Source organism: Saccostrea cucullata, unplaced genomic scaffold (genome assembly GCF_032062105.1).
Source record: "Saccostrea cucullata isolate Sc308-1 unplaced genomic scaffold, CSIRO_AGI_Scuc_v1 ctg427, whole genome shotgun sequence".
Taxonomy (NCBI): Eukaryota; Metazoa; Mollusca; class Bivalvia; order Ostreida; family Ostreidae; genus Saccostrea; species Saccostrea cuccullata.
The window spans coordinates 254557-280797 of NW_026927029.1; the positions used below are offsets into that span (position 1 = coordinate 254557).

The 26241-nt window shown below is 33.8% G+C and overlaps 1 protein-coding gene across 1 annotated transcript; it reads right to left on the minus strand.

Moving 5' to 3' along the window:
* Positions 1–16814: 16814 nt before the first annotated feature.
* Positions 16815–24727, minus strand: LOC134273323 (ribosomal L1 domain-containing protein 1-like). Its single transcript, XM_062755530.1, has 7 exons — positions 24620–24727; positions 22909–23048; positions 21739–21883; positions 20919–21067; positions 19308–19409; positions 18783–18949; positions 16815–18341 (listed from the first exon to the last, which is right to left on the minus strand). The coding sequence occupies exons 1-7, from the start codon at positions 24653–24655 to the stop codon at positions 17488–17490; spliced, it is 1593 nt and encodes a 530-aa protein (XP_062611514.1). The 5' UTR covers positions 24656–24727; the 3' UTR covers positions 16815–17487.
* Between the last annotated feature and the right edge of the window lie 1514 nt (positions 24728–26241).

The following is a 26241-nucleotide window of genomic DNA, read 5'->3' on the forward strand; positions in this document are numbered from 1 at the left end:
AGAGTTTAGTCAAGAAACAGGAAAGTTATACAGCACAGATACTTGAAAAGAGATTTGACGTCATGACAAGAGTTAAAATTTCTCTATATAACCTGAAAAGAGGGGTCAACTAAACAACTTCAGATGTAACAAAAAGTAATGTAAACAAATTAGAACCCATGGGATTGATACAGATCAAACTGTAGTGTAAGATCAAAATCTGCTCAGGGACGAATTTTATGCCTTATTACCATAGGCCTCAGCCAACAGCAAAATGTTCTTACCAGGTCCAGAAAACGACTTATACATGTACGCTTACTCATCTATAATTTACGAAACAGAAAAAGAAATTCTATTTTTCAGTTATTCATATAAAAAGCATAAAGATCAGTAACGTGTCTACTTCTAAAAGATGCCAAGTTCATGATTGACTTTTACCATATCAAGCAAATGAGGAAACTTTAAAACCAATTCCATGTTAATGTAACAAACCTGCTTCAGGAATATTCTGAAAATCATAAAAGCATTAGGCGAACCCAGCTACCTATTCCTCAAAAACTTTCTTTGAGCTAAATTGGAATATTTTCACGATTGTCATAGGCACGTATACAACAACCATGTATTATATTTTTATGCAAGCTCAATTAAAATTTCATTGAGACTGTTTTAGCGTTTGCTAATCTGTAATTTACCAGTCTGGAAAAAAAATTGAAAAGGTCATTCATTTCTTTTTGTTTTAGGTTATTGCATGAGCTACATTTTTTTCACGTTAGAATCTGGGAACGTGAAGCCTTCACCACGTGTTTAACTGATTAATGCAATGACAAGGCTTTGTCATGGCTGAAAACCTTCCACTGACAGACATTTAAGGAGTTGAAGTTAACCAAAACGATCTTGTTTCAGATAAATAACACAAAAGAAACAAGGAAACTCTTGGGGGAACCTCTCCTACCACGCCTGACCATGGAGCGAAAAAAGGACCATCAAACACCCGCGGTGACGATCAGCTCTAATGTTTAGAGTTAATAAAGCGGTAAATCTTGATTCGTCACTTGCCTTGAATTCTATCTTTAATTATATCTTGCGCACGCGTTGAATAGCTCGACACGTTCCCCGCCTTATCTTTTAATCCAAAACACCAAATTTAAATTCTTTCATTAAATATTAAACGATGATTTGCAATATATTCATAATATAATTATACTAATATCTACCACGGAGGTTTCCGTTGATGAAAATCTAAAAGTGAACAATGAAATAAACCCACCCCAAGTTTTTGCCCAGATGTCGACGAAACAGAATGCTTTTGCAATGCTCCTCTATGGGGATCCCATGCTTTACGGCACAATAATCACCAAGTTGCACTTCATCCCCCCTTTGAGATATGACGTTTGCTGGGCAAAATACATTATTTAAATTTAGACCGTGTTATTTTTGCATATTAATTAGCTATGGTGCATTGCAATATTACATGCAATCTCTTTAACCATCTTACCCCATGTCCTACATGACAAGACACAAAACTCGGGTTTCCTTTGTAAGGAAATAAAACTCAAGTTTCTTTTGTTAGAGTTTCGTTTAACCTTAAAAAATAATAGAACACTCGTTGTTCAAAAAAGATTATATTTATGGTCCAAACGAAATATTGATTCTTGCAAAGGCTACATAGGATAAAAACAGACTTACAGAATATTTCATCCCTCATCATGACAGGCTATCCTGCAAAGAAATTCACTGTGATATTCTATAGTTATTGGAACGTGTACTTAATTATTTAACTGAGACTTAAATATATTTTCAATTGAATGCTCTGGACCCTGGGCCATAAAAGTATACATAGCTCACTTTTGGTCTCAGTCTCACTTTTTAGCAAAGTGATAGTGAAAAAGTGAGACTGAGATCAAATGTGAGCTTGTGTAAATTTTATGAACCAGGAACCTCAGTTGAGTCCCCCCCCCCCCTTTATTTTATTCTGCCTATTTACTCTTTGACCTTGCAACTAGTCATTGCACGATCTTGCACCGTTTGTCCTGTTGCTTGTTTACAAGAATTACCAGATATGACTCTTTTGTAAAATTAAACCAATAAACTCATAAATAAGGATACAATAAACAAAGAGTTGACAGACTACATAGATAGTATTTAGTGTGTCAATTCATTTATTGCATACTAGATGAGCAATATATTATGGATGAACATTCATTTTGTCAAATTTATCACTCTATTTTAATATTGAATTTGTTATTTATCTTTTTTTTCTAGACAGCATTACAAAACATCTAGTTTGTTCAAGATACAATCTTCTCCTTAGAGATTAAATAGCTTGTTTATTATGTGCACAGGATACCGATCAGATTTGATCCAAAACATAACCAGCTTTAAAAAAAATCATTTCTTTAAGAGAAGTCAATAAATCAGCCCGAACTTTATTGTTGTTAAATCACATGTCATGTCATAAACTTCCTAATAAAAAATAAAGCATCATAACATAATAAATACAGAAGTCTTGAACATATAAGTAAATACCCTTAGTATAGATTCGCTATATACTACACAGATAGAATCCACTAAACATTGTAGTTCTCGTCAGAACCATCGACTAACATAGCCTAATCAGATTTGAATCGCAGAAAATCTTCAGCTTGGAAACACTAGCACTATAGCCCTGACCTCGGCAATATTATTGGCCACATGTCTAAAGTATCTACCAGTTACATGTATACATGACGTTAGATAGGTTTTTTTTTATTACAATCATGGAAAAATACATTAAAAGTGAACCATTCTTTGAAAACAAATAGACCTATCCTTAATGGGCAAAATTGAAAGCGAACAAATGAATATCTGCTTAGTGAATGAGACGGTTTACACGACTCGAAAGAGTATGTGAAGGCATTCAAGACAGCAATGAAGATGAAACAAATATTCCAACATTGATAACTTACAAGACTGAAAATATACCAAAAGGACAAATAAAGGCTGGCAAAACTGCAAATATCCTGAAAGGGTACGTGATGCAAATATCTTATAGCTAACAAGACTGCAGATATCCTTAAAGTAATCAAAACTAAACATCCATAAAAGGCACGTGATGGCTGAAAGACTGCAATTGGGAAGTGGAAGAGGACGAAAAAGTAACCCTAAGATAAAAAACATGATGGTTTACAAGAGCAAAGGACAACAAATACCTTTCAAGGGCACGTAATGGCTTACAAGACTGCAATTAGGAGGAAACAAATGTGCAAAAAGGACACTTCATGGTTTACAAGACAGCAACGGAACAAAACAAAATTCCAAAAGAACACACGATGGCTTACAAGACTGCAATGGAGACGAAACAAAAATTCCCAAAGAGCACATGCTGGCTTACAAGACTGAAACGGGAACAAAACAAAACCCCCATAACAGCATGCTTACAAGAGTGTAACGAAACGAAAAGGGCTCATGGTGGCTTACAAGACTGCAACAGGAACAAAACAAAAAATCCGTAAAGGACACAAGATAGCTTACAAGACTGCAACAGGAACACAACAAATATCTTCAAAGGACACATGCTGACTTACAAGACTGCAACGGAACAAAAAAAAAATACATGTACCAAACGGAAACATGATGACTTTCAAGACTGTAATGGAACAAAACAAAAATCCCAAAAGGGTACGTGATAGTTCACAATACTGCAATAGGAAAAACCAAAAATCTCAAAAGGACACATCATGGCTTACAAGACTGCAATGGGGACGGAACGAATATACCTAAAGGGTACATGATAGCTTATAAGACTGAAACAGGAACAAAAAAATCCAAAAAGGATATTCGATTGCTTACATGACTGCAACAGAACAAAACAATAATTCCAAAAGAACTCATGGTGGCTTACAAGACTGCATTAGGGAGGAAATAAAAGAAAGAGGGCGTATAAGGCGTGGACAATCCCCCGCTCTAAGACAAAATGTTTCTCAATTTTCAAAATTCACAGAAAAGTTATATTTTTCTGAAATCATATTCTCAGTAATGTACGAAGGCCCAGAAGGCTCATTCGAGATTCAAGTTTCGAAATACGAGATTCAAAATTCGAGATTCGAAATTCGAGTTTCGAGATTCAAGATCTAGATTAACCAGTCAAAAGGCTCATTCGAGATTCGAGGTTCGAAATACGAAATTCGAGATTCAAAATCCAGATTAACCAATCAAATGCGCGTTCAACATTTGATTACTCCCCTTTATTATGTTTTATCTATCAATAAATCGTTATACATGTATATTTATAACAAATGAGTCATTTGATTAAATTACAATGCAAGAAAGAGTGTTATATATATTAGAAGGAAAGTTAAATAATCATTGGATTTTTGATCAGCAAGGTATACTTCAATTTATATTATGATTTCTTAAATATTAAATAGAATACATATATCAGAAATATATATATTTTTGCATTGTCTACTTTATATAAAGGGTTGTTGACATAATAATAAATTTATAAATAGTGACTAAAGATTAACAAAATCCCCACCCCTACCCGCCACACCTGCCAATTTTTCCCGAAACTGAAAATGTTACTTTAAAAACTTGAAAGGCAACGTAGCCTTGATAAATAAAAACTGAGTATATTTTAATCTTTGACCATAACGCTATGGTCATGCGGAGACTTAAATATAAAACCATAATGCTATAGTTCTGCAGCTAACTTAGACTAATCTACTGTTTGATATCAGATAAAATGAATGCTGCATTTATTCCTATTCATATTTGCAATCTGTATTGTATATATATAATTGTTAATTAATTCAAGAAATCAAAGCCTTAGATGAAGATAAGTAATTGAAAACTTTATTTTTATGTACTGAGTATTCCTTCTATTTGGAAAACGAACACGGTTTTTATTTATCAAGGCTATATTGCCTTTCAAGTTTTTAATATAACATTTTCAGTTTCGGGAAAAATTGGCAGGTGTGGCGGGTAGGGGTGAGGATTTTGTTAATCTTTAGTCACTATTTATAAACTTATCATTATATCAACAACCCTTTATATAAAGTAGACAATGCAAAAATATATATATTTCTGATCATTTGTTATAAATATATTAAACGATTTATTGATAGATAAAACATAATAAAGGGGAGTAATCAAATATTGAACCCGCATTTGATTGGTTAATCTGGATTTTGAATCTCGAAACTCGAATTTCGAATCTCGTATTTCGAACCTCGAATCTCGAATGAGCCTTTTGATTGGTTAATCTGGATCTTGAATCTCGAAACTCGAATTCCGAATCTCGAATTTTGAATCTCGTATTTCGAAACTTGAATCTCGAATGAGCCTTCTGGGCTTTCGTAGTAATGTCATCTTCAAAACATTTTATCATTTTATTTTACTGAACGACTTATTATTTGAACTTTTAGAATTGAGAAATGTTTTTTTTCTTAGAGCGGGGGATTGTCCTCGCCTTGTACGCCTCCATTTTTTCCCAAAGGGCAAATGATGGCAAACAAGACTGCAACGGGTACAAAGCAAAAATACCAATAGGGTACATGATGGCACACAAGACTACAATGGGTTTTTCTGTAGTCTAGCACAAAACTGTTGAAAAGTAAAGATTTGTAAAGCATGCATGTGCAATACCGGGGTACTAGTACATACAGGATATGCACATACAAATAGATACGCTATACAATATAACTGAACTTGGTACATTTATTTCGTTTTGCCTTTTTTACAGTCTTAAATATTTACATTCCTGAGTACCTGAAATAACAGAGTGCACTAAAATCAATGTGCACTACCTGCAGGGCCCGAAACGGTCTTGTCGCCAGAGAGTATAGGTTGTCAATACAAGTCGATTTAAGATCACACAACACGAATTTATTAAGTGTTTGTTGTAGCTTTTATCTAATTTATGGGGTCTTTGAAGACATTATTAAGCTAATATGACCCGAAAAAACCACAGAACACAATTTGTGAACTTAACATTACGTAATGTGACCAAAGTTCTTAAATGTGCACTGAATTGTAGAAATAAATTTTGGACAGACATGTTGAATAATTGGATAATCTACTTTAAGTTACATTTTAAGTAAAACGATAGTTATTCTTGTAAATTGATAATTGAAACAATTGAGTCTTTTGGGACTGTTTGTATGTGAAAATAGCTCAGGCAACAAATGAAACCACGTGGACATGTATTACAATCTTCACTAGGTACTCTTGGATATATCAAAAATGTCATTGTACAAATAGTGTCCAACTCCCACCCTATTGACCAAAAACAAAACAAAAAAACAAACAAAAACACAATACAATATGAAAAAATTAACAAATGATTAAATTATTTTTATCTGGTGAGGGAAATTGCATTACACATGTATAACAGAAATAAGTTTTAAATAAAGTGCCACGCCACAGCATGATACGCCCGTCAAAAAATTACAATTATCTTAAACAGTTTAAAGTGCAAAAAAATCATGTCAATTTATTAAGATTTCCATGATTTTTCCACTCCTTAAAATATTTGTTTATCCATCTCCTGTGGTGTAGGCATTAATTATAACAAATATTGCATCATTCATAGATTTCTATACTGGTTGTGTTAGACCTTGCCAAATGCCCATCATATTAAACAATATCAAATTAGTCTTAACAACTTATTCTATACCTAATTAATTTTGAAAATAAAAGGCTGTCCATCAAATATAAACTGACCAACAGTTCTTCTGTCTAATTCCCAAAGGATACAGATAAGACTGATGCTCTGAAGAAAATTGAGATAGCTAGCCTTCCTACATTGAACACATTAATTAATCTTTAACTGAATGCTTGTCTACTCATTACTCTCAAGAGATTATTGGATATGCACTATCTACCATAAAACATTTTTAAAACATATAAAACCTCAATGATTTTTTTAGATTTAATGTCAGACAGGTTTTAATATGCAATTCATATGGACATGCTGATTCCACCCCACCCCCATAAAATTAGTTTTTAAGTTCATAATATTATTTAATATCAAAAATAGTTAATATATGCAATATCAAATTAGTTTTAATTACTTTTCATCAAATTCATTTTAAAACTTAGGCTAGCCAACAAGAGTTAATTTTAATCAGACTTAACTCAATATGAGTTAAGTCACGTTATGGAGACAAATAGAGATATGGTCCAAGAAAGATAACTCTTATGCAAATGTATATAACTGCTTAGCCACATCCATTACGCATGTGCATTTTACTCTTCCTTTTCCATCTTCTGTTATCCATTGAAGCTCAGCATTGAATTCGCAAGTGATTTATTTCGTTAGCATGACTTATACACAGCGTTTAGTGAGGACAAGTGATATGCGAGGCGTTTTGAAAGCCAAATGACTCTTTTGATAAATGTGAGTACACGCAGTGATGTTACGTGATGTTTTGTGATGCTTACATGTTAGGTTAAACACGCGGGAACTGCAAACAAAGAACTGATTGGAAAGGATTTATCTCGAATTCTGGTAATGAAAACATTGATATTCCTGGCTTTCCGTGAATTCCATCAGACTTCTAACTAAATATTCTGATACTGGCATACTGATTTTCAAGCACGATAACAGAAAACAACCCTGACCGCAGAGATATTACTGGCACACACATGTGCAGGAGAGAAAATAGAAATCACGTGATCAAAACATTTCCCAAATGGAAATCAGGGGAGATCTCAAAAGTAATTAAAAAATTTTCAGTCACAATGGGAGAACTATGAAATAGATACACAGCTCTGATTGAAAAAGATGACAACATAAGAGTTGCATCATGATTGAATATAATGGGAAAGAATGCTTCAGAATTTACAAACATCACAACATAGTAGAACAAGACTGCAAGAAAACAAAACAATACTGGAAGCCACACGAAAACACTTCGAACTTGGAAATGGATCCATACCTAAGGGTCCATCCATATTACTCTATGTGTGAACTACATGGGCATACACAGCTAAAGTATCAACATAGGAAATGGCCCCCAACAGCACACTATTTGAGCGTTTTTGCCATTATCGAAATCAATGCAGGGATAACATTTTATTTGTAAAAATGCTAAATTCTGGTGTTTACATCTCAACATGTTCATAATTTTCAACACAACAATAAAATATTTTTTAATATATTTAAACAGTCCAATCAGCATTCCCCCAAAAAAAAAAAAAAAAAAAAAAAAAAAATAAATAAATAAAAAAATAAAAAAAAAAATAAAAAAAAAAATAAAAAAAAAAATAAATAAATAAATTTAAGCCCCTCGAGGTACTAGTGTAAATGATTTCATTGGCATGGCATTATGCTGGAATTATGTGCCTCTTTTGATCAAGTTATAGAAATGAACTAATGTCAGGTAAACATCAATACTCCATTACATTAAAATTTCAAATATAATTAATTAATTAAATAATTTTTTTTGTGGGTTCCAAGGACTCGTAAGATTGGTCGAATCTATCTAAAGCCTTGCTACATAAATTTCAGAAAATGGAGATTCAGATTTAAACTGAAGGCCCAACCACTTATTTGACATTTTTTGGTCTATATATAAATCTTACGAATCAAACTATATTTATTACACATCACAATAAATAAATAAATAAATAATTAAATAAATAAAGAAATATAATAATTAATAATAATGATGCCAAAATTTTCAATTCAAATTCGCAGTCTAGTAGATTTTCAAGACATTAATAGTTAATTAAGATTACTAGTGTTATGTTTAAAAATAACATTTAAATCAAAGGGGAACATAGTTCAGGTTACAAGAATGTTACTGCAGACTCTTGTCTATTTCCTGATTTCAGTGGGATCATTCAAATCCTTGGCACTATGGCTGAAAAATGCCCTTCACAGTTAACAAAGAAATTATTTAATCTCTTAAACAACTTGTAGATTCTATATTGAATGCAGCACTTTCAACTCCTTACAAAAACTTCGGCTCCTTTTGTATACCAGCTTATGGTAAGTTACAGAAAACTCAAATTTAAATGAATGTAAGTGGTCCAAAAAACTAATCAGCATGCAAACCAAAAAACATCTACTTTTATTATTTAAAACACTCCAAAGCTACTAGTCAGACCCAACATTCGAGGTTTAATTCTGTTCACCTCTGTGGTAAGCAATTATTTTCAATTACCAAACTACTTCAATGTTGCAAAATCTATTCAATTTGTTGCATGGACAATAAGACATTTAAGTCTCAGTCACCTAGAATTGTGCGTGCAACACAATTGCATCTATCAGGATTGTTTGAAGATGATAAAAAGATTAAAGGTAGATAGAAATCCAATGCATTTAACCTACATCTGATTATAGTCATAGTCAATTCTGATAATGAGTTGAAATTTTAACAACACAACATCCATATCATTGGTTTGGTCAAAGAGAAATGACCTGGGAACAGGTGGAACCAAACATTCACAATATCACTTTAAATGAATCATACAACGATTAATTAATCATATGAAATCCTCTTGTTCTATGCTATACTGCATACGACAAAGAGCTATAACTCTGCAGAACTGTCATCAATTGCAGTTTTGTCATGGCATGGGCAAAATTTTGCCCGCATGTGGCGGATGTCTTCACATGCTCAGCTTTATTTGCTCTCATGTGAAGACATATGGCCGAATTTTGCTAGAAGCTCGCTGCTGATCCTGTTATCTTCCAGGGTCCGTGGCCAATAATTGGGCTTATGTCATTCTATGAACCTTCTACATCATTCACTGTTGAAAAAGTCGATGTAGTTCATGGTCCTGGTAATACATCGTTACCTGCTCATTGCAATGCAGGTATCATTGTATATCATAGAATATCATTGTATATCATTGAATATTGTTGCATATCATTGAATATCGTTGTTTATCATTGAATATCGTTGTATCATTGAATATCATTGAATATTGTTGTATCATTGGATACCATTGAATATCATTGAATACCATTGCATATCGTTGAATATCGTTGCAAATCATTGAATATCATTGAATATTGTTGTATTGTTGCATATCATTGAGTGTCATTGAATATCATTGCAAATCATTGAATATCATTGAATATTGTTGTATCATTGAATATCATTGAATATTATTGCATATCATTGAATATCCTTGAATACCACTGAACTATCATTGTACACATTTAGTAGCAGTTATTCAATATACACTTTGTGTATATCATTGCATTGATACTTTATGTACATCATTGTATTGATACCTTGAGTACATCATTGTATTGATAATTCATTTTGACTATTGATCAATAAAGCCATGACAAAAACTGCCAATCACTCTTAATCTATTTTGTCGACATAATCAGACTTAACTCAATATGAGTTAAGTCACGTTATGGAGACAAATAGAGATATGGTCCAAGAAAGATAACTCTTATGCAAATGTATATAACTGCTTAGCCACATCCATTACGCATGTGCATTTTACTCTTCCTTTCCCATCTTCCGTTATCCATTGAAGCTCAGCATCCCACCAACCCTCCCCATTCACCAGATTTTAATAAGTTGTTATTTTATTTTGACAAAGTTGTTGCTGCTGTCTTTGATTTCTTTTTAGCTCACCTGAGCTGAAAGCTCAAGTGAGCTTTTCTGATCACCCGGCGTCCGTCGTCCGTCCGTCCGTCCGTCCGTCCGTCTGTAAACTTTTCACATTTTCAACTTCTTCTCAAGAACCACTGGGCCAATTTTAACCAAACTTGGTACAAAGCATCCTTGGGTGAAGGGGAATTTAAATTGTTAAAATCAAGGGCCAAGACCCCTTCCAAGGGGAGATAATCAAGAAAATACGAAAATAGGGTGGGGTCATTAAAAAATCTTCTTCTCAAGAACCACTGGGCCAGAAAAGCTGAAATTTATGTGGAAGCATCCTGGGGTAGTGTAGATATTAAATTGTTAAAATCATGACCCCCGGGGGTAGGACGGGGCCACAATAGGGAATCCAAGTTTTACATAGAAATATATAGAACAAATCTTTAAAAATCTTCTTCTCAAGAACCACTGGACCAGAAAAGCTGAAACTTATATGAAAGCATCCTTGGGTAGTGAAGATATTAAATTGTTAAAATCATGACCCCCGGGGGTAGGGCAGGGCCACAATAGGGAATCCAAGTTTTACATAGAAATATATAGAATAAATCTTTAAAAATCTTCTTCTCAAGAACCACTGGGCCAGGAAAGCTGAAACTTAAGTGGAAGCATCCTTGGGTAGTGTAGATATTAAATTGTTAAAATCATGACCCCCCGGGGTAGGGCGGGGCCACAATAGGGAATCCAAATTTTACATAGAAATATATAGAACAAATCTTTTAAAAATCTTCTTCTCAAGAACCACTAGGCCAGGAAAGCTGAAACTTAAGTGGAAGCATCCTTGGGTAGTGTAGATATTAAATTGTTAAAATCATGACCCCCGGGGGTAGGGCGGGGCCACAATAGGGAATCCAAGTTTTACATAGAAATATATAGAACAAATCTTTTAAAAATCTTCTTCTCAAGAACCACTGGGCCAGGAAAGCTGAAACTTATGTAGAAGCATCCTTGGGTAGTGTATATATTAAATTGTTAAAATCATGACCCCTGGGGGTAGGGCGGGGCCACAATAGGGAATCCAAGTTTTACATAGAAATATATAGAACAAATCTTTTAAAAATCTTCTTCTCAAGAACCACTGGGCCAGAAAAGCTGAAACTTATATGGAAGCATCCTTGGGTAGTGTAGATATTAAATTGTTAAAATCATGACCCCCGGGGGTAGGGCGGGGCCACAATGGGGAATCCAAGTTTTACATAGAAATATATAGAACAAATCTTTGAAAATCTTCTTCTCAAGAACCACTTGGCCAGGAAAGCTGAAACTTATGTGAGAGCATCCTTTGGTAGTGTACATATAAAATTGTTAAAATCATGACCCTAGGGCATAGGGCGGGGCCACAATGGGGAATCCAAGTTTTACATAGAAATATATATAGAACAAATCTTTTAAAAAGATCTGCATCACCCAAGTTACTCAGGTGAGCGATGTGGCCCATGGGCCTCTTGTTTCAGTCATCATCAATTCCCTTGGCTACCAACAGAAGAATGCGTGACATCCTTTCCCTTGACTACCAGCAGAAGACCCCATTACATTTCCTCTTGGCTACCAAAAGAAGAATCAATTACATTTGATTCCTTGGCTACCAGCAGATGAATCCATTACATCCGTTCCACTTGGCTACCAGCAGAAGAATCCGTTACATTTGATTCCTTGGCTACCAGCAAAAGAATCCATAAGCGTCATGGCTTTTCTTATGTATCATTTAACTCTGGTGTACCTGGACTTCTTACGGACTGTGAACCGAATTTTGCTAGAAGCTCGCTGCTGATCCTGTTATCTTCCAGGGTCCGTGGCCAATAATTGGGCTTATGTCATTCTATGAACCTTCTACATCATTCACTGTTGAAAAAGTCGATGTAGTTCATGGTCCTGGTAATACATCGTTACCTGCTCATTGCAATGCAGGTATCATTGTATATCATAGAATATCATTGTATATCATTGAATATTGTTGCATATCATTGAATATCGTTGTTTATCATTGAATATCGTTGTATCATTGAATATCATTGAATATTGTTGTATCATTGGATACCATTGAATATCATTGAATACCATTGCATATCGTTGAATATCGTTGCAAATCATTGAATATCATTGAATATTGTTGTATTGTTGCATATCATTGAGTGTCATTGAATATCATTGCAAATCATTGAATATCATTGAATATTGTTGTATCATTGAATATCATTGAATATTATTGCATATCATTGAATATCCTTGAATACCACTGAACTATCATTGTACACATTTAGTAGCAGTTATTCAATATACACTTTGTGTATATCATTGCATTGATACTTTATGTACATCATTGTATTGATACCTTGAGTACATCATTGTATTGATAATTCATTTTGACTATTGATCAATAAAGCCATGACAAAAACTGCCAATCACTCTTAATCTATTTTGTCTATTTTAATCCAACAGGCTAACCCCATTTGCCCAATTCCCAGGGGATATAGATAGCACCGATGCTCTACCAGCTACTCCTCACATTAAACTCATTAATTTCTCTCTCTAATTTGACGTGCAATTTTCTGTTATCAAAATTCTTCTTGACCAGTGCTTGATAATTACACTCATGGGAGAGGTAGGATTTGTCTAACATACATTATATTTGTTATAGATTGCTGTCACGTATATGCTAAAAAAAATAAGTATTTTCTTGATTTAACATTTTTTTAATAAGGATAGTGCAAAACTCTTACATTTTTTGGAGTGTGTAAATGAAAAGAAAAAAAGACACATTTTTTTTAAAAATTTCACGTAAATTAAAGGTCACAGTGATCTTGAAATAGGTCGCGACACACCTTCTACCTAAGATGCATAAACTGGCCAAGTTTGATGATTCTAAGTTTAAAAGTTTTCTAGTTATGGACCGGAAAGGATTTTTCCATATTTGGCTATAACTTTTTAATTATAGGTCAGAGCGACCTACTTTTTGTGCACGACACAACTTCTACCCAAGATGTATCAGCTGACAAAGTTTGATAACTCTAGGCCTTACAGTATTTAAGTTATGAGCCGGACATGAGAAAAGCTAACAGACGGACAGACGGACGGACATGAAGCCTATAACATAATACGTCCCGTCTTAAGACGGGCGTATAAAAATGTTCTCCAAATTTCTTTTAACCATAGCGTTTCTAGAGATTCCTAAGTCCCCCCTCCCCATGCATAAAAAAAATCCTGGATCCACCGCTAAGATTTCGAAATTTATACTGCTTCAAAAAGTCAATTTTTCTGATCACCCGTTGTCCATCTGTAAACTTTTCACATTTTCAAGTTCTTTTTAGTGAACCATTGGGCCAATTTTAACCACACTTGGTACAACGCATTCATGAGTGTTTAAAGTATCCTGGATCCACCGCTAAGATTTCGAAATTTATACTGCTTCAAAAAGTCAATTTTTCTGATCACCCGTTGTCCATCTGTAAACTTTTCACATTTTCAAGTTCTTTTTAAGAGCCATTGGGCCAATTTTAACCACACTTGGTACAACGCATTCATGAGTGTTTAAAGTATCAAGTCCCCCCCCCCCAACCCAACCCAACTTTACGTTTTGGGGTACCCATCTCTTATCCGCAACTTCTTTTATGCCACTGATTGAAATTTAATGAATCTTACAAAGAATCTTTGTTACATATTGTCATTGTGCGACTCCTATTTTACTTTTTGATCTTACATTTATTTCTTACATTTATTTCGGATTTCCCAGAGAAAAGCATGGACTTTGCCATTATAATCATATGGGAAGCGGGGGTATCATTTTGTGAACTCAATGCTCACAATACCTCTTGTTTTATTTACAGATTTATAGCCCTTAAAACTTACAAAAAATAATTATTAACCACCCATTTTTGATAAGCATGCAACCTTTGGCATTGGGGGAGGGAGTACATCAATTACTGGAAGGGGGGTACCCATCTTTTATCCGCAACTCCTCGTATCTTTATTTCATAATATCATTGTGCACATCCTATTATGCGCCTTTATCGATAGATCGGGTACATATTGTTTTTGTCCTGTCCTGTTTTGTGTTTTGTCAACTTGATCCCTCGTCATAACTTTTGAACCGTTGGAGATAAGTTCTTTCAAATGACACCAAGGTCAACGACATGTTCTTATGACCTAAACTGTGACCTATATGCTAAAATTAGCTTTTTTGAACTTTGTTGCCGCCCGGCGCATAGTCACAAACACATCTTGCTATACGCCCGGGTCGATAGATCGGGGCGTATATTGTTTTTGTCCTGTCTACCTGTTTGTCTTTCTATTGTCAACTTTAACCTTCGCCATAACTTTTGAACCGTGAAAGATAGAGACTTCATATTTATTATGCAAATTTCAATTAAGCTCTTTCAAATGTCACCAAGGTCAATGACCTTGTGATCTTGACCTTTATGCTAATAATAGCTTTTCCGAACTTTGTTGCCACCGGGCGCATGGTGTTTCACAAACACATCTTGCTTTTCTTTTTGATCTGGCGCTTAAAAGGGCTGGGGGTTGTGGCCATTTTTAGACTATTTGGACCTCTTTTAAGAAGAGCTCTATATAAAGATATACAAAAATGTTCAAATTTTAAAATGTATGCAATTTTTCTTTGCCAAATGATAGTTGACAGCTTAAGATATCATCTCTAAAAAAATTAAGGTAAATCTGGTGGTTAATTTGTGATTAATTTGTTGACTCCTCAGCCTCCTTAATTCGGGTTTTCCCACAGGCACCTGAAGTATGGATAATACCCCCCCCCCCTTTTTTGTTAATAAAAAAAAATGTAAGAGTGTATAATATCTCAAAAATTTAAAATTTCCCCGTCAAACACATCTATATGTCGTTATATAAAAAGCAGATTGTACTTTTTCCCGTTTAAATTTTTATCCAAATTCGGTATAATAAAAATACACGTATTTTGAGATAATATACACTCTTACATTTTTTTTTCATTAACAAAAAGGGGGGTATTATTCCATACTTCAGGTGCCTGTGGTTTTCCCAGAGCGAAACATGTACTTTGTCATTATAATCGTATGGGAGGCGGGTATCATTCAGTGAGCTCAGTGCTCACAGTACCTCTAGTTAAAATTATTTTTTTAATCAACTTTTCATGATAAAAAAGAAAATTAATAGGTATCCTTTCTATCAGATGCCATTTCTCCTCAGTCTTATCGAAGTACATCGTAAATCATGTAAATCATTTTGAGTCTTTGCCTCAATCCAGTTTATAAAAATCTGCATAACTGACACATTTCTAAAGAATATTTTTATGCGCCCGGATCGATAGATCCAGGGCGTATATTGTTTTTGTCCTGTCTGTCTGTTTGTCTCGAACTTTAACCTTCACCATAACTTTTGAACCATGAAAGATAGAGACTTCATATTTGGTATGCATACTCCACTAATAAAGTTATTTCAAATGACACCAAGGTCAATGACCTTGTGACCGTAACTGTGGCCTATATGCTAAAAATAACTTTTTTCCTGCAAACTTTAACCTTCGCCATAACTTTGGAACCATGAAAGACAGAGACTTCATATTTGGTGTGCATACTCCACTAATCAGGTTCTTTCAAATGACATCAAGATCAATGACCTTGACTGTGACCTATATGTTAAAAATAGCTTTTTGCCTCAATCCAGTTTTGTTGCTGCATAAATGACACATTTCACAAACACATTTTTTCTTCAATTTTTAGAACGCACAAGTTATTATAATGACTGAATATAATAATATTACAAAAACTATCGGCAATCTTTTACGGCCCTTTCATTGTTATAGTATTATGTATCCATGGTGGCATACATGTAAATTGGCATTCCATATAAAACTGTGACGATTCAATTCTCAGACAAACAACCTTTGTTTTTGGATACTATATTCAGATGAATAAAAAGAAATGGACCCAGATTTTTACATTATTGAAACTTATGAAGGGAGTATACATTATGTGCTTTAATATCCTGAAACATGATTCCCATTTATCAGCTTATTATCAAAGCTTTAAAACTCTTTTATACTTGCCAATCTTGCTTTTTCATAAAGTCTTTTACTGTTGAAATTTATGGCTCGCTAAAGGAACTTTAATTTGCAACAAACATTGGTTTTGGATTTCTTCTTCCATCTTTATATTAAGGGATTACTTTACTTTTTGAAAAGTTTTCTAAAATCCCTCAGTACTCTTGCAATACATTATTGTAAGAAGAAAGAAGACATTGAACAACTTAGTTTATTTATTTTCAGAATTTTAATCCCCTTAATTTTAAATAAAATGATTACCCCATAATCATTATGTCCATCTTTATAACAAAACTAATTGCTCCATGGAACATTTTGTATAACATGATATTTGGGAACAGTGTCAAACATATTGAGTGAATCAAGAGATAATTCAAAAAAGTCCAAAGGCCACAACACTCACTCCACTATGTCCCTACTGTTTTTATTACATTTTTAAAAATATTTTCCCCCCTTTTTATCCCAATGAAAATGTTCAAACTGTATTTGCATTACTGTTAGTCCCATCCTGACCCTGAGTCCAAATTTACAAAAAGATAAAAATTAATCCACACAACATTGGTGTGCTTGCATTTAATCTAGTGTAGCTGTGCTACTCTTTAGAGATTTTTTTTTTTCACTTTCCATGTATGCTTATTTGACTTATTTAAAAAAAAATCTGGAAAGCAATTTCAAATTTGACTTTCAATTCCTACCATCAAAAGGACCCTTTGTGCCGACTGGGTCGAATTTTGCTCAATGTATCTCGAGAATTAGAAAAAGTGGAAAATTTTTGCAGACAACAGAGACTTTTTGATCAGAAAAGCTCACTTGTGTCATTGATTCAGGTGAGCTAAGAATTTCTCTTTCAAATGACAAATTTCTTCAGCCTTAGTTTTTCCTCTGTTTCTTTGATGGTGTGCCAGGTGTCACTGTTTTTGCTTTGGTTTGTAGTCTTTTTACAATAGGAGGAGTGACTTCTTTCAGTTTCTTGGCTGCCTTTTCTATGGTGACACTCTTGGGTGTTTTTCCTGATATCTTCTGTTTGATTTCACTTTTAGGAGTTTTCTTTTCAGAAGTATCTAGTTTGGCACTTTTAGGTGTTTTTCCTGTAGATTTCTTTACACTTACTGGTGTTTCTATTGTCTGTAATTTTTCGTCCTCCTCCTGTTTCAATATTACAGTCTCAATATTCATTTCTTTCTTTCCCTTTTGTGACTTGGGTGTTTTCTTTGAATTTTCAGTGGATGATTCATTAAATGTTGGAGAAAACTGTCCATGCTTTTGTGCTGATCCTAAAGACTTTGGAGTTTTCCTTTTGCCCGATTTCTGATTTTCCTTATCTAAAGATGAGCTCATTTCTGAAGCAATTGGTGTGGTCATTTTTCCAGCAGGAGTTGCTGTTTTCTTAGAATCTTTCTTGGGTGTTTTCTTTGCTTTTTTCTGTGCAGGTTCTTCATTCATTTCTTCTTGGGAGTCATATTCTATTTTAATTTCCACCTCCTCCTCTCCCTTAGAAGTACCTTCTTTTTCTTTCTTCTCACCTTTTTTCTGGACACCTTTTTTATCTTTGATCTCTGAAGAGTTCCTCTTCCTGTTCTTTCTCTTGCCACCACTCTTTACTATCTTGACTCGACCATCCTCTGTGACTTTGACCTTTCCATTTGTGACTGTAGTGATGTCTTCTATGACAAACTCTTTTTTAGCTCTTTTTCTTTCAGGAAACACAACCGAGTCTCCGATATCTGTAAATTACAATGTACACTTTTAAAACTTTCATACGAGTAAACAATAACTTTTTACAAACAAGATTTTATATTATAATATAATACAATTTATACGCTTTTATCATACTGTGGAATAACATTTTTGGTACAATTTTCACACATTTCTTATGGTAGTCCTCACTTGGACAAATATTTCAATACATATTACTTTTACATTAAGCAACCTAACTGCCCAAGGAATTAAAAATCTTCATGCACATACTCTAGTAAATTTTAAGCAACACACAGAAATCTGTCCAACACATGAAAATGATCCCAAGTTATCTCCGAAAGTTAAATAAACTGCATTTTCAAGGGCATTAATGAGAAATAATATCTTGAAATCATGCAGGTCCAATTTTTTTGCCTATAATTCAAGCTGCATTAGAAATTACTTATAGTCAAGGAATTGATTCATACCCAGTGACACGTAGAATGGAATGGACATTGAAGAGTCTGTTTTGACTTGGAGACTTTTGATGTTGTCTGGTCCCCCTGGGAATTTCTGTGATAACAGCTCAATGGCTTTCAGAATATTGTCTACAATCTGATCACATGACTGCTCTGTGTTTCCAATGGTCACCATGCTACAGGAAAGGTGATATACATGTAACTCATTTCAAATCTTTATACAGTAAAACTCGGTTATAACAAACTCACTGGGACCAAAGAAATTACTTCGATTTATCCGTAATTCATTACATCCGTATGAGAAATATATTAGATTTATATAGTTGGGGATCAAAAATGACTTCGCTATATCCGTGAATTCGCAATATCCGTGTTTGTACTAACCGAGTTTTACTGTATTGCATACAAATACACATATCTTCATTTCAACTTCTTTAATAAAATCTACATAATAGTAAGTATTTTAATTGTTGTTATCAATAACCCCCCCCCCCCCCAAAATAAAAGAAATTGTTTTGGTTTTTTTTTGAGTACCATGAAGATCCTCTATTCTTGATAATACATCTGGTACTATTGACTGCCTTTGTAACCTCATCTTTCAAATTTTTAGCTTTCAAATTGACCTGAATGGGATTTCTGAAATAAAAAATAAATGACATAAAAAAAGTTACCGGAAACTTGTAATTTCTGATAATAATGACTGATATAAGTCTTAAAAGTTACAAAAGTAACTTTGTACGTATAAATTGATGTGTGAAAGTCCACTCCTATAAGCCTTATACAGGGACAACATTTTTAGTTACGTAATATATGTATATGAGGGCTGTTCGAAAATTATTGAGACATTTACTTTCACTCTATAGAGAGCAGACATTAGATAAATTCAGGAAAATTCATCAACATTTTATAAAGAAAGAATAAAACAAGTATGCAAAATTTCTAATTTATAGGATAATTAGATACATTCTGGTGAAATTATAAACATGCATATGTCTATCGACCTGGAGCAGCATCGCTACATCATTTTGACGTCATGACAGTCAGAGATGTTTTCACATGTGAAACGATCTTTGAGCATTTACTAAATTCTTTCTTCGTTATCATGTTTAATTACAAAGCTCAAACTTTTTCTTTTCTTAAATGATTCTTTAAAAAATGTGTGCTGTTGCTTCATCAGTCAAAAATTATTTTCATTGTCATATATACAGGATGAACTTGCATCATGCAGTGCTTACTTACGCAACGCAGGTCAACGTTATTGATTTCATTACTTCAAAATTGATGGTCGTCTGGAGCTTTTCATTTTAATGTGGTTGAATTATTGGTCAGCAAAAATAATTACCAATGAAAAAACAAACCCTTAAACATGTTTTTGCAGTCTCGTTGTTATTGTTTTAGCAGGTTTGTCAGTCTGGAAAAGAGTTTTAAATAGTGCTACACAAAATTTTAAGTCTCTCGCTGCACCGCCTCAAATTCCATTTTTTTGTCGTTATCAAAATTCTTTATCGCGCTTATTCTTCTTAATGATATCCGTATTTTTGATCAGAATTCTAAAATATTTATACAACATGCAGTCAAAATAATATTGAAAAAATAAAAATAGATAGGTGTGTGTGCCAAAGGGGTAGTTTATCAGTTTATCCCGATAATTTCTCCTTCAGTTTTTTGCGATCGCATTTAGAATAAATTTTGCATAATTTGTATTTAAATCAGAAATGTGCATCATAGATGAAGTTTTGACTTTTAATATGGGAGTTTTTTCCATTTGCAGAACAATTTAGTAGTATATGAGGGCTGTCCGGACACACCTATCTGCTTTTCATTTTCACCATTCCTAAATAAATAAATACTGTAGAAACACTAATATTCGGGAAGAAAAATTTTGTTGATTTGTCATCCAAAATTTTTTTTGTGGGCATTTAATTTCAAGGTTTTTCAAGCAGCACTATTCAATATATACCGGTAGTCATATAAAAATTTCCTTGATAATTGATAACAACGAAATAAACCAAATTCAATCCCCCGCAAATATTTGTGCATTTACAGTACATTACTTATTTCAAAAATGACACCTTTCATAAAGCTAAAACAGCAAATAAAAAGCTTATAAAATCTATGGTTGCTAAATTTGTTTTAAATGCTCACCGCTTTCTTCCATAAAAACTCTTTCCAAGTAGAGATGGCAATAGCCGTATGATGCGATCATCTCCTAAAAACAGATCAAATTCATTGGACAAATTACGCTTGGCTTCAAATGGCTTGTATTCTAACTTCAGTGCTTTGAGTGGTATAATCTGAAATGAGAAAATAAGATACCTGGTACGTTTTTTTTTTCTTTTCACTTGTTACAATTTCATAATAAAATCAATATATACATGTATTACTTTCTCACCGTAAATCTAATGTAATCCTTTTTTGAGAAATGCATTAAAACGTCATCCATGTTTTTATAACATTCTCACATCATACTGGATCAAACTCTAGTTTTCTAACTGCAAGGGCACTTTTAATAAAATGTCTGTACATGTGTTTTCTGATTTTAGAGAGATTCTTGAAGTACATATAGCAACAAACCTTAGGTTGTTTACAAGACCCACAGGGGCTCAGGAACTCCCGTTTATAATAATGTTTTAACCTGGCTATTCTGGTAGTTCCCCTAAGCCTCTTAATAGGGGAGTAACCTAAGAACCTCCTAACCCTCCCCCCCTACTATTTTTAATGTTCTCTGTCATTTCAATTTTAAGGGACCATCCTTTTATTCTTAACCAAATTGGTAAAAATTAAAGTGGCTTATGCATGTAATACATTTATAATTTAAGTACATATACTATATGCCTCATTTCATCTAAAACAATGTTATTTGAGATATATAGGTGCTTCTTTAATTTAAATGATTTCTTTTGAAATCTCTCAAAAAAAAAAAAAAGAATTAGCATGTATTATAAATTAACAGTTTTCAAGTTACTTTTCGGATGCAGTTAACTCCCTTGTCTATGAGCATGTCCCTAAAATGGTCCTCGGTCAGCTCAAACTCGCGACTCGTCTTATCTACGTCTTTGACAAACAGACAGACATCAGTATCAGGGGTAAAAAGTCCATGTGGTAGGTTCCTTAAAGAAATAATATTGCAAAAATTTTGATTTTGTAGTACTGCTTGATTATAGTCGAAATAATTTTAGAAGAGTATTTGAATATCACATAACAGACTTTTATGTGTCACTGTGTCTATCAGATTTCATTTTACACATATATTCAAAGTAATTTACTTTAATTTTAGTGATTTAAGGATACTGTAGATGTACTTTTTTCCACGGGGTCATAATTTCGTGGAATCTCAATTTTCCTTTAATCCGCGGGTTGAAAATTACGCGGATTTCTCAGACTGTCACTATATGCCTTGCATTTATATTAAGAACGCTTGGATAAATTTCCGCGGAAAATTTGTGACCGTGTACATAGCGTAAATTAATACCACGCGGAAAAAAGTACTTCTACAGTATTATTAATTTAAAAAAATCATATTACTGATGGTACCAGGTAATTTTTTTTTGGTAATAAAACTTATGATAACACATGTACATGTAGATTTTATGTAGGGATTACTGTACACAGGTTTATTTTCACCCCGTGTTATTTTTGCCCTTTCACATTTGAACACAAGTTTACCCCGTTTTAAATTCGCCCAGAAAGATTTTTGTTTTAAAGATATTATACTATTTACTTTAAATTTATTTCCAACAGGGGCGAAAGGGGCAAAAATAAAACGGGGGCGAAAATTTCTCTGTATACAGTAATAATAGCCACTTAATACATTAAATGCATGACCTCTAGTTAAAGCAAGAAGAAAGCAGCTGCCAAAGATCAGGTAGTATGTTTTGTGTACTGCATGACAAGTTAATGTTCTTGAAAATTAGCTGGGAATGATATTAGATATATCTTTTCTCTCATACTGTGTTAATACATGTAACTGGAATCACTGAAGAAACAAAAATACATGTAAGCATCATCCAATTTATTGAATTGAGTACACAAAATCTATTCAAAATGATAAGTTTGTATATATGTCCATGTATTGAATCAGATTTGCCAGTTTTATTGCATATCCTTTTTTTTTGGTTTTATTTCCAAAGCTTACATGTTGATGGTCATTTCTGGCATATTGGGAATTTTCTTCATGTTGATTTGTAAATTAATCCTCTCTCTTTCTTGGAGAATGTCAGATTTTTTATCAGCTACTTTGATTAACTTCATCAGACCTTCAACTGCCTTCCGCAGCTGCAACGAAAAAAAGAAGTTACATAAACATAATTAATAAGCAGTAACTATTTACCTGAATAAAGTTCAAAATGTAGAAAAGAAGAAGTACACTATATATATGTTTTTCCCCGAAGATATACTTGAGTTGAGGTATCTGAATCTTTGTTAGGTCTTTCATTTACTGGTTTTTAAAGTGCATTCAAATGTTTGTTAATAGCGCAGAACCACTCATCACTGCAAGCTTTAAATGTCTCGGTAAAGTGAAAATTCTGACTACTGCAGATTTTTTTCTGCAGTAATTAACTCTATACTCACAATCCTTCACAAATTAAATCTCGCCTAAAACTACTCTATTGCAGCAACAACATAATTCAACAACAAAAAAACCTGCTTTGATTTAATGTTTACATTACAGAGAGATAGTAAATTAAACATTTTCAATTAACATTAGCACTGCTCAGGCATTGGATTGGTAGATGTTGTGTGAAGTTAGAGTATCTATAGATGTAGGCCACTTTTTTCCCCAACATTACTTTCACTCACAGGTGCTTGTTTCATACAATAGGCTAGTTTTTATACTATATAATAACATGTGTTAATTATTATATAGTATAAAAACTGTATGAAACAAGCGCCTGCGCTTTCACTATTGAAAATGTTCATTGAAAGCAGACTTGTCGAAATCTGTCGGTCCTGTCGGCAGGCATTTAAAAATTTGTTTGGACCGATAATTTTTAAGAAAAGGTAGGTCCAGATGACTGTTTGAAAAAAAATTGAGCGTAATGCAAATTTAATAAAGGCCGGGATCAGGATGCATAGTTAAAGGTCACAAACACAGAAAAAATGGCCACATACGCAGCATGTTGATAATAGCTAAGTAAATTTGTTATAGCAAAGTCATAAAACTTGTCATTTATGGCAATGTTAAAGACTCTCTATCCCAATAAAGGAAACTTGTTAGATTGAAGGCTATTGAAAACAATAAAGGACATTCTGGTGCTGTTATTCACATGACTTTATCAGCATCAAAATAAGGTACAAGTATCTGATCTGACAAAAGTTTGACTGATCTGACAGAACATTTGACTTTGTCGGACCAAATGTCTGACAGTGATTAAAAAATTTCGACAAGTCTGTGAAAGGCTAGCTGCTCCCCCCTTTTACTACAGTAAAGTGATATAAGGGAAATGTAGTACTGTATGCAAAAAACATTGATACTGAAAGAATGGGCATTGAAATAATTGTTGATTTTTTTTTTTTTAGAAATGCGCTATTCGTTTAAACCAGCCAGATACTAAGAGTTCCAGCAATAGTCAGCTTCAAATATTCCCCTCTACTACTCTTTCATTTCAGAACTGATAGTATGAAGTATTTGAAAATGTTCTACAATGTCGCGGGGTCCTGTCGCAGTCCCAATCCAAAGATAGAGTTTGAACAGTCTTATCACCCCCCCCCCCCCCACCTCTTTTCATACACATCCTGCATGTATTTTAATTTTTGAACCGATTTAACTGAGCCATTCATGAATGACACCATCTGAATACTGTATTATTATTGTTTATTCCCTTTTTCTCTTTTTTTGTATTTACCTCGGGTGCAGATACTTTTAGGGTTTTTCTTTCCATCTTTTAAGACGAATCTCGCTTTCCACTATCCACAGTCAACAGGAAGTTGCATGTGCGTGTTTTTCATTTCCGGTCAATCGGGCAAAATATCAAATGTTTAGAAAATATATTGGAAATTAAATCTATTTTACCAGTCAATTTTATATTACGATAAAAAGTTTTATGGTAAGCATGTCTGAAAATAAAATTTAAAAAAAAATTATTTAAAAAAAAAAGATGTAGTTACAAAACCGTCTGAACAAAGCGATTTTTCCCGGATAAATGACGGAAAGGAAAAATTGTCGATTTAATTAATAAAACCAATACTGAAAAAAACAACAATACGTTAAAACACGTTACAACAAGATTGCCATTTTTCCTAAGGATTAAGAATAAAGTGAAAATTTGTGAAAGGGTAAGGATGTGTCAATCAACCCTCCCCCCCCCCCCCCAAAAAAAAAATGTTTTAATAACTTTTATATGAAATCTGATTTTTAATTAATTTTTGCGTGAAATGCTATTAAAATATATAATTCATGATATTATATAGAAAATATTAACTTCAAATCTGTGTACAAGTACCTTTAAAATGTGATCCTGATTTCGCTTATACATGTAGGTCAAATGAGATTCATATTGAAAGCAAATGGACTGAGAAGATATTAATGAAGACAAAATTTAATATACTAGAGAGATCTGAAGTGCATCTGATTATAATGGTTTAACCCATAAATATTAATATATTATGAGTCAACACATTCTTTTTGGAGCTCCATGCCAATCAATACATAATAGATTAATCAACCTATACAAATATCAAATCGACTGATACTTTTGCATAAAAGCTTTGAGGAAAAAAATATGAAAAACAATTTCCCAAGAATCATTTAAAACCAAAGTCGAAACAAGGCATACTTTTTATAATATAACATATGGCATGAAAATTAATGATCATTTTAGTCATCCTAAACTTTACAAAGTAATAATGTATAAATAATACTTGACCCGTTTCTGGGATGTCCATTTAAATACAATGTAGGAGACTGCTCTGTTATTATAGAGTCTCCGCCCACTGGACCCGTTTCTGGGATGTCCAGTTTAGGAGGCTGCTCTGTTATAGAAACTCCGCCCACTTGACCCGTTTCTGGGATGTCCAGTTTAGGAGGCTGCTCTGTTATAGAGTCTCCGCCCACTGGACCCGTTTCTGGGATGTCCAGTTTAGGAGGCTGCTCTGTTATAGAAACTCCGCCCACTTGACCCGTTTCTGGGATGTCCAGTTTAGGAGGCTGCTCTGTTATAGAGTCTCCGCCCACTGGACCCGTTTCTGGGATGTCCAATCTAGGAGGCTGCTCTGTTATAGAAACTCCGCCCACTTGACCCGTTTCTGGGATGTCCAGTTTAGGAGGCTGCTCTGTTATAGAGTCTCCGCCCACTGGACCCGTTTCTGGGATGTCCAGTTTAGGAGGCTGCTCTGTTATAGAAACTCCGCCCACTTGACCCGTTTCTGGGATGTCCCGTTTAGGAGGCTGCTCTGTTATAGAGTCTCCGTCTACTTGACCTGTTTCTGGGATGTCCAGTTTAGGAGGCTGCTCTGTTATAGAGTTTCC

What these genes read in the sequence shown, in the direction of transcription:
- LOC134273323 (XM_062755530.1), bottom strand. Translation starts at nt 24,655, where the DNA reads ATGGAAAGAAAAACCCTAAAAGTATCTGCACCCGAG. An exon ending in CCAGAAATGACCATCAACAT is followed by an intron (nt 21,884 to 22,908) that starts GTAAGCTTTGGA and finishes TATTTCTTTAAG; the next exon opens with GAACCTACCACATGGACTTT. An exon ending in GAGTTAACTGCATCCGAAAA is followed by an intron (nt 21,068 to 21,738) that starts GTAACTTGAAAA and finishes TTCTCATTTCAG; the next exon opens with ATTATACCACTCAAAGCACT.